Genomic DNA, 19,300 nt, shown 5'->3' on the forward strand with positions numbered 1-19,300 from the left:
TCTTTTCTTCTTCCTCATTATTAGTAGAAAATGCCCTTCTTTAATTATTATCAGTTCAAAGTTCAACATAACTTGTTTTTTGGCAGAAAAAAAAATACATATCACCACACAAGTGATGGGTCTGCCTGGCACAGACCCACTGCTGGAACGAGACAATTCTACTACAACAGCAAAAGCAAGACACAAGTCACCAAAGTTCTTTGTGTTACTTGTGCACGAGGGAGAGAACAGTGACGAGCGCCGTTCCTTCGCTTGACCCCACTTGCTCTCGTCTGCTCCCTCGTAGCACTTCTCTTTATTGTCGTTACATGAATATGCATACGTTCATTAACCCATGACGTCTTACATAGGGATACATGTGAACAAAGAGTACCTTGTCTGTGTGTCGTATAGGTATGTGTGTGGGTGTGTGTGTGTGTGTGTGTGGGGGGGGGGGGGGGGTCAAGATGTGACCCTGTGAAGACTCCCCGAAGCCAGTGCCAGGAGTCCAGCGGTCCACCTAAACAAAAGGCACTTGTACTTAAACAGATACAGAGTAGGTGTCTTCCTATACCATAAATCAATAAGAGAAGGTACGACCTCTCTCATGACCTTAAGATGTGTGGGTATGCCAGAGTGCTCTGGGTAGCAAGCCTCTATCATTATGCAATCGATTATAAAACTCTAAGCATTTATGAGTACATATTTCTAAGCATAAATGACAATCAACAATGTAACCCTAACAACAAGGATAAAGCAAACACCAAGGATCTATCTAGCAGTTTCAAGGTTTCACATGAGAAATACTCCATAAAATAACCCAATGAGTGTTTGTGGACACACACTCCAGTTTTGTTGTGTTACTTGTCATAAACTGCCTCATCTTTGTTTTCAGAAACATCATCAAGATTTTTTTTCATGTCCAGTTTTTAAGGACTAAAAATTCTGAAAGTAGAGGTCCAAATGGAAGAAATTTTTACACTTCAATATCTTAATTAATAACAAGTGTGTGTGTGTGTGTGTGTGTGTGTGTGTGTGTATATTTTCAGTTTTTATTTTTTATTTGCCAGGTTGTCATCTGATCATGCTGGAACTCAGAGTGCCCTGAGAAGAGCGGATCGAGGAGGCCAACGAGAGGAAACGCGCCAAGTACCAGGAACTAGTGCAGGAGTGCAGGGGAAGGGGGTGGGAGACATTCTATGAGCCCATAGTAGTGGGTTGTAGGGGCTTTGCAGGACGATCACTCTGCAAAGTCCTTGACCAGCTGGGTGTGGCTGATGCAATGAAGAAGAGGGCCATCCAGGCTGTAAGTGAAGCGGCAGGGAAAGCCACAAGGTGGCTGTGAATTAAGAGGGCTGATCCGTGGGGATCACCCCCGGCTGCGTGTATGATGTTGCAATATCCAAAATGCCTAATGACCCCAGGATACATCACTAAAGATGCATGCCAGTGCATCGAGGAGATGTTTCTTGCACAACCATATCAAATGTCTCTAAACACATATGTATTGTTAACTTAAAAAAATGTCCATGACCAAAAACCAACACACAGTTCTTTTGAGATAAATTTACATTCTGCTGTGAGACCAAGCTGTTGGACAAGCTGTCAGTTTGGCTGTTCTTGCTCTTCTCTCAGTGGAATCTCTTCTTGTTGTGGTTCTGCTTGCCCATTGTTTGGATGATTGCTTTGTCCTCTATTTTGTCTTCCTGTGCAACATAAAACAAGTTATTTGCTTCTCAAAATCGATCATTAACATTTTATGTTGTTTGGACACTCTGGTCAACATGTGGTTAAGCTAACAAACTTACATCTTAGATTGTGAAAAACAAGAAATATCTCAAATTTAAAGCAAGAAAGAGTAAAAAGAGAAAGTATTGGTATGTTAAAGAATTCTTCATGCATTATGCAGTTTTTCTTCTGAGATGAGAGGGCCGACAAAATTAACATTGAATAACTTTAAGCTATAGCAGATCACCAAGCACTCCACCCTTCAGTTATGTGAGATGTCATATATTTATATTCTTAGCACAGACTGATTTTTAAACTTTTATTTCTTGATCTTTTTGTAAATTAAAGACTCTTGTAGGTCTGATATTAGACACCTTTTGTCAAGCAGGTGTATTCATATCAATCTGATTGATTTTGTTTGATGACTGTTGGTGGCGCTGTCACTTGGTGTTCGCTCGCTTTGTGGTAGAGTATCACTTCCTGTTCCTGCTCAAACACAGTGGTGTCTCTGAGTAGCTTTTCTGCTTAGCAATTTAATTTAAATCTTTTGATACATCCCTTTTTTATAGTATAATCTTAACGTGCTTCATCTGAATCACCCTTTCTGTGTGCTCACTACCTAATTTATAGCCAAAGTATTCACTCACTGTCTCTTTACTGCTAGCTTAGCTTAGCTCGTAGCCGACTCGTTAGCACCATGGCTACTTCACCTGTCCCTCCTGCACTTTCCTGCTCATTGTGTCAGATGTTTAGTTACTCCTCGGCCTCCTTTAGCAGTAATGATACCTGTAACAAATGTAGCATATTTGCAGCTCTGGAGGCCAGGATTACTGAATTGGAGACTCGGCTTTGCACCCTTCATTCACCCGTAGCTAGCCAGGCCCCTGTAGCTGGTGCAGCCGAAGATAGCGTAGGCCCCGCTAGCTGTTCCCTGGCAGACCCCAAGCGGCTGGGGAAAGAGGGCGGCTGGGTGACGGTGAGGAGGAAGCATAGTCCTAAACAGAAGCCCCAGGTACACCACCAACCTGTTCATGTGTCTAACCGTTTTTCCCTACTCGGCGACACACCCGCCGGAGGTCAAACTCTGGTAATTGGTGATTCTGTTCTCAGACATGTGAAGCTAGAGACACCGGCAACCATAGTCAATTGTCTTCCAGGGGCCAGAGCAGGCGACATTGAAGGAAATTTAAAACTGCTGGCTAAGGGTAAACGTAAATACAGTAAGATCACAATTCACGTCGGCAGTAATGACACCTGGTTACGCCAATCGGAGGTCACTAAAATCAATATTGAATCGGTGTGTAACTTTGCCAAAACAATGTCGGACTCTGTAGTTTTCTCTGGTCCCTCCCCAATCAGACCAGGAGTGACATGTTTAGCCGCATGTTCTCCTTAAATTGCTGGCTGTCTGAGTGGTGTCCCAGAAACGATGTGGGCTTCATAGATAATTGGCAAACCTTCTGGAGGAAACCTGGTCTTGTTAGGAGAGACGGCATCCATCCCACTTTGGATGGAGCAGCTCTCATTTCTAGAAATATGGACCAATTTATTAAACCCCCAAAATATGACTATCCAGAGTTGGGACCAGGAAGCAGAGTTGCAGTCTTACACGCCTCTCTGCAGCTTCTCTCCTCCTGCTACCCCCAAAAACCCATCTCCATTGAGACTGTGTCAGCTCCCAAAAAGACAAAAACAAACTAAAAACCAGCAATAAACAACTTAAACATAAAAATCACAAAGAAAGAACAATACAGTATCCACATCTGAACCAAAGAGTAAAACAGTGAAATGTGGATTATTAAATATTAGGTCTCTCTCTCCAAGTCTCTGTTAGTATATGACTTAATAATTGATCAACAAATCGATTTACTCTGCCTTACAGAAACCTGGTTGCAGCCGGATGAGTATGTTAGTTTAAATGAATCAACACCCCGAGTCATTCTAACTACCAGAAATCTCGAAGCACAGGCCAAGGGGCGGTGTGGCAGCAATTTTTCACACCAGCCTATTAATTAACGAAAGACCAAGACAGACTTTTAATTCATTTGAAAGCCTGATGCTTAGCCTTGTCCACCCCAGCTGTAAAACTCAGAAACCAGTCTTACTTGTTATCATCTATCGTCCACCTGGGCCTTACACAGAGTTTCTCTCTGATTTCTCAGACTTTTATCTGATTTAGTGCTCAGCTCAGATAAAATAATTATTGTGGGTGATTTTAACATCCATGTAGATGCTAAAAATGACAGCCTCAACATCGCATTTAATCTGTTATTAGACTCAATTGGCTTCTCTCAAAATGTAAAAGAACCCACCCACCACTTTAATCACACTCTAGATCTTGTTTTAACATATGGCATAGAAACTGAACATTTAACAGTGTTTCCTGAAAACCCTCTGCTGTCTGATCATTTCCTGATAACATTTACATTTACAATAATTGATTACACAGCAGTGGAGAGTAGACTTTATCAAAGTAGATGTCTTTCTGAAAGTGCTGTAACTAAGTTTAAGAATATAATCCACCCACTGTTATCATCTTCAATGCCCTGTACCAACATAGAGCAGAGCAGCTATCTGAACGCTACTCCAACAGAGATCGATCATCTTGTTAATAATGTTACCTCCTCACTACGTACGACTCTGGATACTGTAGCTCCTGTGAAAACTAAGGTCTCAAACCAGAAGTACCTGACTCCGTGGTATAATTCTCAAACACGTAGCCTAAAGCAGATAACTCGTAAGCTGGAGAGGAAATGGCGTGTCACAAATTTAGAGGACCATCATTTAGCCTGGAGAAATAGTTTGCTGCTTTATAAGAAAGCCCTCCGCAAAGCCAGAACATCTTACTATTCGTCACTGATTGAAGAAAATAAGAACAACCCCAGGTTTCTCTTCAGCACTGTAGCCAGGCTGACAAAAAGTCAGAGCTCTACTGAGCCAACCATCCCTTTAACGTTAACTAGTAATGACTTCATGAACTTCTTCACTAATAAAATTCTTATCATTAGAGAAAAAATTACCAATAATCATCCCACAGATGTAATATTATCTACAGCTACTTTTAGTACCATCGATGTTAAGTTAGACTCTTTTTCTCCAATTGATCTTTCTGAGTTAACTTTAATAATTACTTCCTCCAAACCATCAACGTGTCTTTTAGACCCCATTCCTACAAAACTGCTCAAAGAAGTCCTGCCATTAATTAATTCTTCGATCTTAAGTATGATCAACCTATCTCTAATAATCGGCTATGTACCACAGGCCTTCAAGGTGGCTGTAGTTAAACCTTTACTTAAAAAGCCATCTCTAGACCCAGCTGTCTTAGCTAATTATAGGCCAATCTCCAACCTTCCTTTCATATCAAAAATCCTTGAAAGAGTAGTTGTCAAACAGCTAACAGATCATCTGCAGAGGAATGGCTTATTTGAAGAGTTTCAGTCAGGTTTCAGAGCTCATCACAGCACAGAAACAGCTTTAGTGAAGGTTACAAATGATCTTCTTATGGCCTCTGACAGTGGACTCATCTCTGTGCTTGTCCTGCTAGACCTCAGTGCTGCGTTCGATACTGTTGACCATAATATCCTATTAGAGCGATTAGAACATGCTGTAGGTATTACAGGTACTGCACTGCAGTGGTTTGTATCATATCTATCTAATAGACTCCAGTTTGTACATGTAAATGGAGAGTCCTCTTCACACACTAAGGTCAATTATGGTGTTCCACAGGGTTCAGTGCTAGGACCAATTCTATTTACATTATACACGCTTCCCTTAGGCAGCATCATTAGAAGACATAGCATAAATTTTCACTGCTATGCAGATGACACGCAGCTCTATCTATCCATGAAGCCAGGTAACACACACCAATTAGTTAAACTGCAGGAATGTCTTAAAGACATAAAGACCTGGATGGCCGCTAACTTTCTGCTTCTTAATTCAGATAAAACTGAGGTTATTGTACTCGGCCCTGAAAATCTTAGAAATATGGTATCTAACCAGATTCTTACTCTGGATGGCATTACCTTAGCCTCCAGTAATGCTGTGAGGAACCTTGAGTCATTTTTGACCAGGACATGTCCTTCAATGCACATATTAAACAAATATGTAAGACTGCTTTCTTCCATTTGCGCAACATCTCTAAAATTAGAAATATCCTGTCTCAGAGTGACACTGAAAAACTAGTTCATGCATTTATTGCTTCCAGGCTGGACTACTGTAATTCACTATTATCAGGATGTCCTAAAAACTCGCTGAAAAGCCTTCAGCTGATCCAAAATGCTGCAGCAAGGGTACTGACAGGGACTAGAAAGAGAGAGCAGATTTCTCCTGTTTTGGCTTCCTTCATTGGCTTCCTGTTAAATCCAGAATTGAATTCAAAATCCTGCTCCTCACATACAAGGTCTTAAATAATCAGGCCCCATCTTATCTTAATGACCTTGTAGTACCATATCACCCTATTAGAGCACTTCGCTCTCGCTCTGCAGGCCTACTTGCTGTTCCTAGAGTATTTAAAAGTAGAATGGGAGGAGAGCCTTCAGTTTTCAGGCCCCTCTTCTGTGGAACCAGCTTCCAGTTTGGATTCGGAGACAGACACTATCTCTACTTTCAAGATTAGGCTTAAAACTTTCCTTTTGCTAAAGCATATAGTTAGGGCTGGACCAGGTGACCCTGAATCCTCCCTTAGTTATGCTGCAATAGACGTGAGCTGCCGGGATTCCCATGATGCATTGAGTTTTTCCTTTCCAGTCACCTTTCTCACTCACTATGTGTTAATAGACCTCTCTGCATCGAATCATATCTGTTATTAACCTCTGTCTCTCTTCCACAGCATGTCTTTATCCTGTTTTCCTTCTCTCACCCCAACCGGTCGCAGCAGATAGCCGCCCCTCCCTGACCCTGGTTCTGCCGGAGGTTTCTTCCTGTTAAAGGGAGTTTTTCCTTCCCACTGTCGCCAAAGTGCTTGCTCATAGGGGTCATATGATTGTTGGGTTTTCTCTGTATTTATTATTGTGCGATCTATTGTACAATATAAAGCGCCTTGAGGCGACATTTGTTGTGATTTGGCGCTATATAAATAAAATTGAATTGAATTGAATTGAATTGATGCCCAACTTAATAAACTGGCTGCATCTAACTCAGGGGTCGGCAACCCTAGGCACGCGTGCCACCGTTGGCACGCGAAGGGTTAACTGATGGCACGCACGACCATCGCTGGACTGGCCATCGGGCATAAGGGCATTTGCTCGGTGGCCCGATTATTTATTTATTTATTTTTTGGTGGTGGACTGACCAGACGCTGGTCGGTGTGTAAAAATAACTCAGTTGTTTGGTGGTGGCTATGGGGGAGCTTCCACAGATTCAGTAAAATTAACAAGTGGTGGAGGCCAGCAGGTGGATGAGGGAAGGGGAGGCAGGAGGAGGAGAGACCCGAGGCAACCGCCGGTCGGAGCGTCAGGTGAACTGAACTTCAGGTAAGAAGTTATGACCTGCAGTCTATCTGGGTCAGATATAAACCAAGTTTAGGTGGAGTTTATTTTCGTTGTGCTGACTTTTTACAGTCAGTTACAATAACTCGTACTGCGTACTAGCTAGCATGATGGAATTTATATACTGCTGGGCGGGTGCTGTGATTTTATTGATAGTGAACTTTATTTTATTCATAAGGTTAGTTAGTAGAGTTCCCAACCGTCCCGTACAAACGGAATCGTCCCGCATTCAGAGAAATTATTACGCGTTTCGTGTTGAGCTGAGAAGGAACACAGTTTGTCCCGTACTTCAGCCAGGATGGAAAAAGACACAAAGCTGGAGTTATTGTGTCTTTGCTGCACAGCTGCATCTTCTTCTCCTCTCATTCTCTCCCCTCTCTCTCCTGTTGCTACTTCAATCGTGAAACTGATCAATGATCAGCTGATCGTCTCTCTTGTTTGTTTATCGCTCACTTTGCGCCAGAAAGAGGAAACTGCCGGATGTTGCGCTAAACAACAGCAGCACGTTTAGGCTTGGTCAGCTGTTGTTAGAATGTATTTAATATTAATTTCTAGTATCAGCTGATGTTTGCTGGAGCCACAGCTGTAAAAACTGCTGGTCATGATATCAGTTTGGATATGTGGTGAGAGGGAAACATGAAGATGAAACCAGGAGATGTCCTTACTGAATCATCAGAGCTGATGTGAACTTTCTCCATCTCCTGATGGAGAAACAGGTTTACCTTTTAGGTGACATGGATGAGTTGAAGGGAAGTTATGAACTGTTTCTGAGAGACAAATAACACCAGGATCCTTTTCTAAGTAGCTGACAGCTGGTAACTGTGCAGGGGCGGATCTAGCAAAGTGTTGCCAGGGGGGCAGGTAGGGCATTAACAGGGAAAGGGGGGCACAAAGAAATACTTTCTTATTCTCATTTAAAATGTCTGGCTGTTATTAAATAATTATCTAAAGCTTACAACCAAAGTTTTTATCTGACGTAAAATGAATAGAAATCATACATTTACCAACAAGACAGTGTACATCACTGTCACAACAGTGTTTGTTTTCATTCAAAGGCTTTATGGCTTTAATACCTGGTGGGCCGGTCTTTAGTCAAAATGCATCCATAGACTCGAGACACCAATGCATTTTTGGGACTTTCAGGTGTATGGACCAATGTTTTATTTTCTGATCAAACCAGAAATCTTTAATGAGCAGCTAGATTTGTCTCGCATTAACTGGCTGAGTTAATGCCAGTTAATGCAACATCGAAGCAGCTGGAATCTACAGCTGTGCGTGTTCATGGAGCTGCATTTTCACCTGCTGGACATCACTACCTGACAAGTTTAACTGTCTTCAGAACATTGCAGAGGCCTTATTGACAGTATTTGGCTCTACATATCTGTGTGAGCAGATTTTCTCTCACATGAGTGTCCTCAGGTAGCCGTCTGAATGTTGGACACTCGGAGACCTGTGTCTCTGAGTGGGAGACCAGAGATCACATTAACATGTGTGTCTCTGTATTAACAAACATACCATATTGGCCCAGTTTATTTTTCTTATCATTGTTGTGAGGAGACCATAAATAGCATTTGTATTTTCTGTTGTACAGTTCATTTGCTGTTATGGAGTTCTTGTTATGAATACAAAGTGTCTTTTTTTTGTTTCAAAATAGCTGATAACTATTCGCTGATAGCTGCCAACATCTGCGAACAAATATAATTCTATAAAGTGGTTCTATATAGTGTGTAACTGTTAATATAGAGCGTTATTTTTCTGGCATCGTTGTATTTTTACTCAGTTGTATATAGCATTTGTACTCTATTTTTATCTCATTGTATATTTTATTCTATTTTATTCTACTGTATATAGTATTTTATTTTATTCTATTCTGTACAGTTGTGTACTGTATTTATTCTTATTTTATTTTATTCTAATTTTTGCTTCATAACTTTTGCACTGTCCACTTCCTGCTGTGACAAAACAAATTTCCCACCTGTGGGACTAATAAAGGTTATCTTATCTTATGTTATCTTATCTTATCTTATCTTATTAAATTTATTGCTAATGCAATCATATGGCACACTGACTTCTGAGGAAATTTTAAATGGCACTCACCATCAAAAAGGTTGCCTACCCCTGATCTAACTGTTTTACTTGCTCATTTACAGATTACATTGAGTGATGTTGGCTGGACATTTTAGAAATTTTATAATACAGCAACTATAGCCATATATTTTCGATTTAGTATGAAGAAATATGGAGGTTTTTGTTTCTATATTGCATGAGAATAACACTGCTGATAACACTGATATTACCACTTGATTACATGTGGTAGTTTCTGTGTAATAAGCAGGAAGTTATTACCATATTCATGATAACTGATTGAAACAAGCATCAGGAAGTCTTGAAAGAACTGGAATTAATTATTAGCATTTTGCCTAAGTCAATTTAAAGGAATAATACATATTAATACATTAGATTCGCATATGAGTGTAGAGGATCCTCTTTCACAGTATAGTTTATATCTGGATGACAATACTTGATATGCTAAAAATATTTCAGGCAGGAAAGAAAGTGGAAGACATGTTTAAAATGTCCAGTACACACAAATTCAATGCCATCCATGTTCTCGCACTTGTCCAATTCAGGGTTGTGGGTTGCGCAATACCACCATCCTGTGCAGCATTCATCTAAGCAACCAAAGATCCTGTCAGGGTACCTCGGTTGACCCAGTGTTTTATATTTATAGTTTTTGAGTGTTGTTTATTTATTATTGTTTATTCTCTGACTGATGTTCTCTCCTAGTTTAATTTCTACCACTCTTGAGTTCATCTTATTGTTTGGGTTGTCTTGTGTGTTTTATGGTTCCCTTTATGTCATTGCTTCATCTGTGTGCCTTTACTCAGTGTGTCCCAGTTAAGTCAGGCTTGTCTTCATGTTGGTTTTGTCATTTTGTCTCTCTAGCCATGTCTCTCCTTCCCTCTCTCTCCCCTCATGTTTCTTCCTCTCTGCGTCCCTCGCCCTCTTGCTCATGTGTTTGTTTCATTTCCTTACCTGTTCCCATGTTCTTCTCCTTGTGGTTCATCCTTTGTCTCCCCAGTCTGTCATGTGCGTCTGTTACTGTCTGTCTTTCCTTTGTTCTATTGTCAAGTGTACTTGTCTGGGTTTCAGTCTGCATTCCACTTCCTGTTTTTATTTTCATGATACCTTATCTCATGTGCATTGTGTTCAGTTTGCTTCCGCTGTCTCGTTATGTTTAATTTCTTCCTGCTGTGCTCCCATGTGTTTCCACTTTCCTTATCATCCCTTTGTGTAGAGGTTGTCTCAGTCTGTCCTTGTACCTTGTCTAAGTCTCTTCTCCCCTCCCCTCATGTTTCATGGTTTCCTAGTAGTTTTCCCAGTTCAAGTTATTTTTACATTCTGATTTTTACTTATTTCTTATCTGTATCTGTGCTTGGATCTGCACCTCACCTCACATGATCTGCAACAGCAGGTCCTGACAGATCTAGCCTCCTTCAGCAAGCAGCACCAAGCCGCTGTTTGGAAGGTCTTTGAACAACAATTTCACAGAAACAGACTGTCATATATGGATGATCTGATATTGTCGTGTTGGTGTTGTTCCCAGATTAACATAGTAAATGTTGTTCCAGGATCAACATTGCAAGTGACCAATCACATTGTTGTGACGTTCTTCATTTGCGCGCCAAGCCATTCGTGCATTTATGAAATTCCAATGTTGCAAGGACAATATCAATTCTGCTTACTGTTTATTAAAGGGTTAGGGTCAGGGTCCGTTGATCGGTGGACAGAGGTGGTTTCTCGCAGCTTAAGTACAGTTTTTTGTTTTACGGCGGTTTTTCCCGAAGTCGCAAAAGTATGACGTCACAACATTCTGATTGGTCACTTGCAATGTTGATCCTGGAACAACATTTACTATGTTGATCTGGGAACAACACCAACACGACGATATCAGATCGTGCGTCATATATATAAAAAAAATACACCATTATAATTTGTGTGTAAAGTAAAATTATTAATTTACCTGAATTTACCTAAAATAGCATATTTGAATGCACTGGAATATTTTAATTATATTATTAGAAATAAACCACTACAAAAATCACTGGGTGGAGCTATATTCTGAGGACACCACACCTCCGAGCCATTGACCTATGCTGTTGAAGTTGGAGTTGAAACCAGTCCATTGGTTTATGTAAACATGGATCTAGGATGCAAGTCCTCATAACATAGCGATCCACTCACAATGAATTTCTGAGTGGCTCTTTTCTAATGATAGACATTAAATATTCCAATATGATATTTTAGGCAGAAAAAGCAAAAGATTAGATATTATTTTACTTTGTACACAAATTATAACAGTGCCTTTTTTAATAGGACACTCTGTATCTGTAAAATTGTTGCTCAAAAAACTGCCAGTTACATTGTTTTTTCTTTCGGATTTTGGATTTTTCTATATGCAAGTGGATGGCTTGGTGTTACTTGCTGCAGGAGAGGCTGGATCTTTGGATGGTTAGAGGTCAATCAATGACGAACGTGGCACAGGCCTGTGGTGTTTCGACCCACAACCCTGAACTGGACAAACAGGAGGATATGGATGGCATCTTATTTTTCTGTACTGGACATTTTAAACATGTAATTTACCATATTATTAATTATCATCCAGATATAAACTCTGCTGTGTAAGAGGATCCTCCCATACTCATATGTTAGTCTAATGTATTCATATGTATTATTCTTTTAAACTTAATTATTAGCTTTTTGCATGCAAGTGTTTCCAGTTCATTACAGACTTCCTGATGCTTTTTTAATCAGTTATTATGACCATGGTATTAAATTCCTGCTACTTACAGAAACTGCCACAGCTGTTCTCTGTGGTCATCACTATTCTTAAGTTTGTTTTGGTTATTTATGTGGTTATCTATATGTTATTAAATAAAATTTGTTGCAATTTGCAACACTGCCTGATTACACAGAAACTCTTATTACACAGAAACTACCACAGGTAATTGAGTGGTAATAACTTGCCACATTATCAAGTTCTCCTTTAGGCCTTTTTACCAAGCTGTATTATATGAAGTGGTTTTTAGTGAAATGTTTTAGTGAAATTATACAAAAAGTGCCTTTTAGGGAAAGACTATTTCAAGTTCAGTATGCACTGTAGAGGAAGAAACATTGCTCCAGCAAAAAGTCACATGCACAATTAATAACTGTATGAAAATCTGTTCAGGTTTGTTCAGGTTTTTTCTTGTTGTTGTTGTTTGTTTGTTTTGTAAGACATTTTTTAATTAAAAGAGAAGAAAACTGTTACTTACACTTTTGCCAAAGTTTCTAGAATTTGCACCAAGCAATGAGAGCAATGACAGTGATGACAGTGATGACAACACCACCAACAATGACACCAATGGCACCGACACTAACAGGGTTGTTAGTGTTATCATTATCATCACCTGAAAAACACAGAATCAATATGTCAACTTTTTTTTTGTTTTTTTTCTAACCATAGTCTTCTAAGAACACTTATCCTCCCATCAATCTCACAACAGCAACATATTTGCCAAATCTTATTTGCTCTCTGTTTATCACAGATTTATAGTGATGATAACAGCATTCAGTCACTGTCCACAACTGTGCTGAGTCTGATCAAAGAGGAGGTGACATGTATCGGACTGAAAACCATTGATTATTTTTCAATAGGCTGATAACATCCAAAAAAACATTTTCAAGCTCAGGCAGAATGCTTTATCCCCTAACCAGTCGCCGGTTACAGTTTTTTTTCCAGCGGTTCTCTAAACTACTGTAACCGTAGCAACCCAAACAGTTTGTGCAATCTTAAAAATTCCAACAGTTCCTGAAAGCAGCAACATTGGTTACCTTAATGATTTTAGTGTCACACCAGAGTCAGTGTCAACAGAAACACTGACACTAGAGCCTGCATCACAGCAGCCCAGGGTTGAGAAAGAGTAAGTGAGTGCGAAAGAGCCATACAGAAAACTGAATCTCAGCCCAGATCAATGAGTAATGATGACAGGGTTTCATGACAACAAGAACTTTATGTGTTATGCCATGCTATTTTATTTTATAAATGACTTATCATCCATCAGCAAACAAACACTGCCCAGCCCTATTCCAACACATGGAAAAGCAGGTATAGGCTTGGAGAACATACAGGCCGAGCAGACTGGGTTTATTATCCACTCAGGAAAATGTTGTATTGAAAGGAGCACAAGTGTCAGCAGTGTATGGTCAATGTAGGTCTTTGGCTACAGCTTGAGAGGAAGTGCTTCTTGGAGCTCTACCAGGGGCACAAAATTCCTGGACCAGGGGCGTAATTTCCCCCCCCCCCAATAAAATTATGAATTATCTTGCATAAATAGGCTGTTGATTATCTTTACTTATTTCAGTTATTGCCAGCAAAATAGTTGCATTTTTAATCATCTGGGAATTTACCCAGATTTATTTTATTTATTTAGACAGAGATCTTGACCCCCCCAATGTTCAGCACAAAGTTACACCGATGGCCTGGACATATTTAGAAGAAAATAGATGCCCAAAAACAAACCACAGGGCCAAAGGTCACATACTTGTTGTTCAGTGTTTTACAGTTCATACTTGAAATCGGTCACTCTAAATCAGCTGAGTTCACACACTCACAGTTGCTTTTATGAAACTTTTACAGCTAAAACAACGAAATGATTCCAGGTGGCCTGCTTAACATTATAGGGAATAAAGGGTTAAATCACTTTCCTTCCCAATTAAAGCTCAAAGTTTTAGATTATTTCAATATGTGTACCACATACGAATGAACAGTGAGGTTAACATAGTAACTTTTCTTCAGATTTTCAGTGATAAAGGAGCATTTCATTTATCATTTTATCATTTCATTTCATAACACCTCCTGGGAGAGAGCAGCTCACTCTTCAAAATGCTCTCTCTGTGCTCCAGGATTGTCTTTTCCATCTTGTCGAAAGACCACAACGTCATTCCTATGAGTCCACTTCACTGTCTTAGATATTGCATTCACCGTATGCTTAAGGTAGCACTGGAGAAGGACACGTTCACTGGCAAGGTTCAAAGTTCTTTATTTGCCATTTGTGCATAAACCAGCTGTCAAGGCACATAGGACCTCTTGTGCAGAGCAGTTGTAGAAAGTGTGTTAGAAAAAGACGAAAATAAGCAAGACAATATCCTGATTTGCGTGAATTTACATATTAAAGCAACAACAAATGACTTGTCGCATACATGCAGGTTAATACGGTTTTAAAATGGCATCATTGTAATTTAGACAGCACTCATTTTTGTTTTGTTTTTGCTTATTTTGATTTCACATCGTGTGAAAGCCAAAACCTTTTAGCTAGAGCTCAGTGTTGCATATTCATTTCACTTTGATGGAAAGAAAATCCAGACTTTAGGTTAAATCTAGTGATGGGTCGTTCGCGAACGAAATGGCTCTTAGAGCCGGATCTTTGAAGTGAACGACGCGAGCCGGCTCCTTATCGCGAGCCGTCGGTTCTTTTTTTTTTTCTTTCTCTCCCCCACTCTCTCGCCCTTTTTTCCGCTTCACTCTGCATGCGAGCCTTGTGCTTTGCGCTGGGGGGAGGGGCGGTAATTACACTCAGTAGCAGAGGAACAGAGTGGGAGGGAGAGAGAGAGAGAGAGAGCCAGGGACAACAACGTCACATTAAAAAGGTATAGTAATCATCCACAACTATTTTCAGTTGCAGATGATAAAGGATTCAGAAAGTTTATTCATGCAGGCCCATATGACAGAGAACATGCATCTTCTTTTTCATATCTTAATTTATATTTAATTGTGTTGTGGTTTGCAGTGTTTTGTTTTGTTTCATTTTAAATTTGTTTAAAAGGAAAAGCTGAAAATTTAAATAGTTAAATGTTGAACAGTGACTAGTTGGTTTTTGTATTATATGATTTATTTATTACATTTTATGTGGAGTGACTAAATAAAAGTATATTTACGGTGGCCCCTACAGACAAAGCAGCACGTACAAACTTCAAAACACGTACAAACCCTGAAGCACGTACATACTCCAAAGCACGTAAAAACTCAGAATCACGTAAAAACTCCAAAACACATAAAAACTCAGGCTACATCCACACGTACCCGGGTATTTTTGGAAACGGAGATTTCTAAAAAAAAATGCCTGTCAGGATGGATATTTTCTAAAACTAAAACGGAGAAAACGCAGCGTCAAAGATGTGCGCCTTTTTTGAAGTCACACTGTGAGCCACATTTTGTTTCGGTGAAATGAATTTCTGCAATACTGTTACTGTTAATTGTCCTCTCTGCAGTGTTTAAATGCTTACATATACACACACAGTTACTGTCCCTCCACACATACGACTTGGTTCTGCTTCTATGCCCCATCTTTGTTTACTATTTCCCACTGAGGCTTCTAGACTTCTGGTTGGCCAACATTTCTACACGTTTAGGAATATATCGGCACCTGTTGCTTTGGCATGCTCCTAGCAGCGTTTTCCTTTATTTCTGCATTTACATGTGGATGGGATTATTTTTAAAAGGAAAACAGAAAATATCTGTTTCAAAAATACCCGTAATGCGTGTGGACGTAGCCTCAGAAGCACGTAAAAACTCCAAAACATGTACAAAAGACAACAGAAGTGCTCCAGAATGCTAGGCGCAGTGTTGAGCTTTTGTTACCTAGAGGCTACACAAGCCAGCAAGTACCAACGACCGTGTGTGGTAGTAAGAGGTAAATGAACTTTTTTAAATTATTTGAATATATATGAGTGCTTGTGTATAAATACACAAACAATATACATATGCTTTCAATTGTGTAATTTAAGTGATCTAGGTAGCTCTGCTTTGAAGTTCAGTTAACGCTAGAAATGCGTTTTAGAGTTTATACGTGCTTTTTGGAGTTTGTACGTGTCTCTAGGGGCCACTGAATATATTTATATATAAACATATATAAATAAAACCACTGTTTTTTAAATTAGTAATTCCTTTTGTGCATAATTTTATATTATTGTAATAATAAATTGATTAAAGCAACAAAACACCCTAAAGAGCCGGTTCGGAGCCGAAAGAGCCGGCTCTTTTTAGTGAGCCGAGCCGAAAGAGCCGGCTCTCTAAAAAGAGCCGGAAATCCCATCACTAGTTAAATCTGAGCAGGATGACAATATTACATTTAATTTTTTTTTAACACAGGTAGCATGTATGGATCTTTTTGTGTTTAATTTTCTTTCATTAAAAGACCTAAATATGTTCACCTGAAGCTTCCATGACAAACAGGGAACAGCCGTCATGATCCTGGATCTGGTCACCCAGTGTTTATGTGTTAATCATTAACATTCTGTATATTTGTGGTTCTTGTGGTTTAGTTTTTTGTATTTATAGCTTCCTAAGTTATCTTTAGTATTTTGTGATTTGTAGTCTTTAGGTTTGGTTACTGTCCCTTCATTGGGTTCCTTGTGGTATGTCTAGTCACCCTGGTTCCTATGTTCGTGTATTTCCCATTTTACTTTGACAGTCACGTGTCTTGTGCTAGAGTATCTGGTTGGTAAGTGATGACCTATGAACCTAGCTTAGCACAAATATAGAAACATCCTCCAAAGAGCTGCTTTTTACTTTACTTTTTTACTTTTACACCTAGGGGTTAGGGTTGGAAGCCAACTCTGCTTCCTGCTGCTTCCAATAAAATAAACCCATTGCAACTCCTTATTCTGTGTGTTTCACTTCATAAGAGAATTTTTCTGACACTTTGGTCCTTTGAGCTCGATTTCAACATCTCTCCTCTCCACTTCCACCAACGCTCACCAACCCCTTGCACAGGGGAGACTACATGACTCCCAATAAAGACCTCTGCCCTATCAGGTGCAAAGTGCTGTTTGGGAAGGTAAGGCCGGCAGCAGGATGGATCTTTAAAACTTCTAGCTTTAAACCTGACTTTCACCAGGCAGCATAGAGGGACATAGAGAGCCAAACTGTGATGTACTGTGGTAACAGGCTTTGTTAATTAGTTGTGGTCAGGTTTATAGAAAAAACATCCCATTTAATCACTGAGTTATAACTGAAACTGCTTTATGTGTGCCACAGTATTTATAAGCCATCAGATGAAACCTTCATGAAACCTACCATCATGATGATCATCATCATCACCTCTCACTTCCAGCCAAATCTCTGGTGACTCTCCTTTTGTTGGATGTTCACACTTGTAGAAGCCTTCGTTCTCCTTGGACACATGGATAAAGCTAAACCTTCCTTCAGACTTATTTCCAATAAAAGCACCATTTCTGTAGAAAACAGCATTGAAATTGGACGTAGACTCCTTTGCATATTTTTCCTTATAGGAGCAGTTTAGTGTCACACTGTCTCCCTCAGTCAGAGGAACAGCAGGGCCCTGCAGGATCACACCAGCTGAAATGCAGAAAGATAAACTGTGGTCTCTGACTCTGGTTTTTGTCCTTAGTTGTTAATATAAAACTATCTGGCATTGCAAGCTTACTTGCCACTCTGATGTTGATGGTGTTGCTGCACTCCCCGCTGTCAGACTCACACCAGTACACTCCACTGTCTGATGGGTAGACACCTTTGATGGTGCAGGATGACCCATGTAATTGGCCCCAGGTCTCACATGAAAGAGAAGATCTTGTGGAGGTGTTTCTCTTCACTGTCCAGCCAGTGAAATTACCTGGCACTGCACAGCTCAGAGTCACAGTTTCATAATAAAAGAAGACTGACCTGCTGGGATGGATGCTGAGAGTAGCAGCAGCTGCAGCTTCAAAAACATCAGGTTGAGACACATCAGTTGACATGCAGTACATGCAGTGTGAGAAAATCGATGGTTTCAAAATAGATGTTGAAACCTTTTCTACCACTGCACTGATTGAAAACAGCGACTGCTTTGGACAGAAGTTTCCACAAACTCAACATTGCCAAGAATGACATGGTAATGTTAGGCTTTTAATGATTTCTTTGAAATGTTTTGTTTCCACAGTGGAATCACTTTAATCTGTAATCTTAATCTTACATCTTTATTCATTTCATAAACAGTTATTGGTTGCACAAATTTGAATTTATTTTCGATGTTCTCAAATCTGCACTGGATCAAAAGAATACTTTCAGGTTCAATATACACACACTTAATTCTTTTAGTAAGTGGTGCTTAATGACAAAGTCACCTTTTCATGTGTGAACATGATTGACTAGAACTGGTACTTTATGTCTGTCAGCACTTGTTTCACAGCGCTCATCAGATTAGCCAATATTTAAAAAAAAATGGGAAAGTCCAAAGATCTGAATGAAGATCTAAGAAGTCACATACAAAGACACAGACTAAGACACACGAGCTTGACATTGGGAAAGAGGGTGAAACTGACACGGGAACAAGACAAAAAGAAAAGATGGAGAGGGCGAGAGACATGACATGACCGTGGGAGGAAGTTAGACTACCGGGAACTCACACAGTCCAAACAAAGACAAACTCCACTCAAAAGACCCTTTAACCCTTTGGCTCTAAACCAGCACGGCTCATTTCTCAAATGATTTACAGAAGAAAAAGACAAATATGCTTTCTGATGTGCATATGTATCAAAGTGTTTTAAAGAATTTCAAAAGGTTTTTAAAACTTTAACCATTATTTAAGAATTGACACATAGCAAATGAGAAAAACTGCATGCAAGCTATAAATGTAAAAACAAACAAAGATCTGTAGTTGACAAATATGGAATAAAAAGTCAGTTTTCTTACTGATCATGAGGCAGACTGGTGGGATCTTCATCGTGTTTTAAAGATGACTTTGTTTCTCTAAGAAAACTCTAACACATTTAAACCACATCCTGACACTGCCTGCCCACACATACACAATGCACAAAAAAACCCCATCAAGTAACCTATGCTGGACATGCATAGGTTTATTTAGGCCTAAGGTTGTGCATGTTATCTGTGCTAAAGTTCAACATCAAAATGTTCTGGTGTCACCTAGTGGTAAATCACCTTACTTACAGCATATTTGCTTTGACGGTTGTTCAACAGTAAAAACATTAATCTTTTAATCCAAATTACACCAATAAAGGTTTTTCAGGGTTTCTGGGTCGTTGACCCAGTATTTTCAGTTCACGTTCAC

The 19,300-nt window shown here is 39.7% G+C and overlaps 1 protein-coding gene across 5 annotated transcripts in view; it reads right to left on the reverse strand.

The window, feature by feature from the left end:
• The window catches only part of LOC116311784 (Fc receptor-like protein 5), a 28,793-nt gene extending 9,751 nt beyond the window's left edge, over window positions 1-19,042 (reverse strand). The window contains exons 1-5 of one of the 5 annotated variants that reach the window (XM_039598699.1): window positions 18,925-19,042; window positions 17,681-17,953; window positions 17,311-17,592; window positions 12,509-12,643; window positions 205-1,685 (exon numbers count right to left, since the gene is read on the reverse strand). In XM_039598699.1, coding sequence (XP_039454633.1) covers window positions 12,525-12,643; window positions 17,311-17,592; window positions 17,681-17,953; window positions 18,925-18,955 — 705 coding nt within the window. In that variant the 5' untranslated portion in view covers window positions 18,956-19,042 and the 3' untranslated portion in view covers window positions 205-1,685; window positions 12,509-12,524. Of the gene's footprint in view, window positions 1-204; window positions 1,686-12,508; window positions 12,644-17,310; window positions 17,593-17,680; window positions 18,862-18,924 lie in introns of those variants that run through there. The other 4 variants (XM_039598689.1, XM_039598694.1, XR_005608320.1 and 1 more) reach the window with 4 other exon arrangements.
• Window positions 19,043-19,300: the final 258 nt, after the last annotated feature.

Source organism: Oreochromis aureus, linkage group 3, assembly GCF_013358895.1.
Source record: "Oreochromis aureus strain Israel breed Guangdong linkage group 3, ZZ_aureus, whole genome shotgun sequence".
In the NCBI taxonomy this organism is placed as follows: Eukaryota; Metazoa; Chordata; class Actinopteri; order Cichliformes; family Cichlidae; genus Oreochromis; species Oreochromis aureus.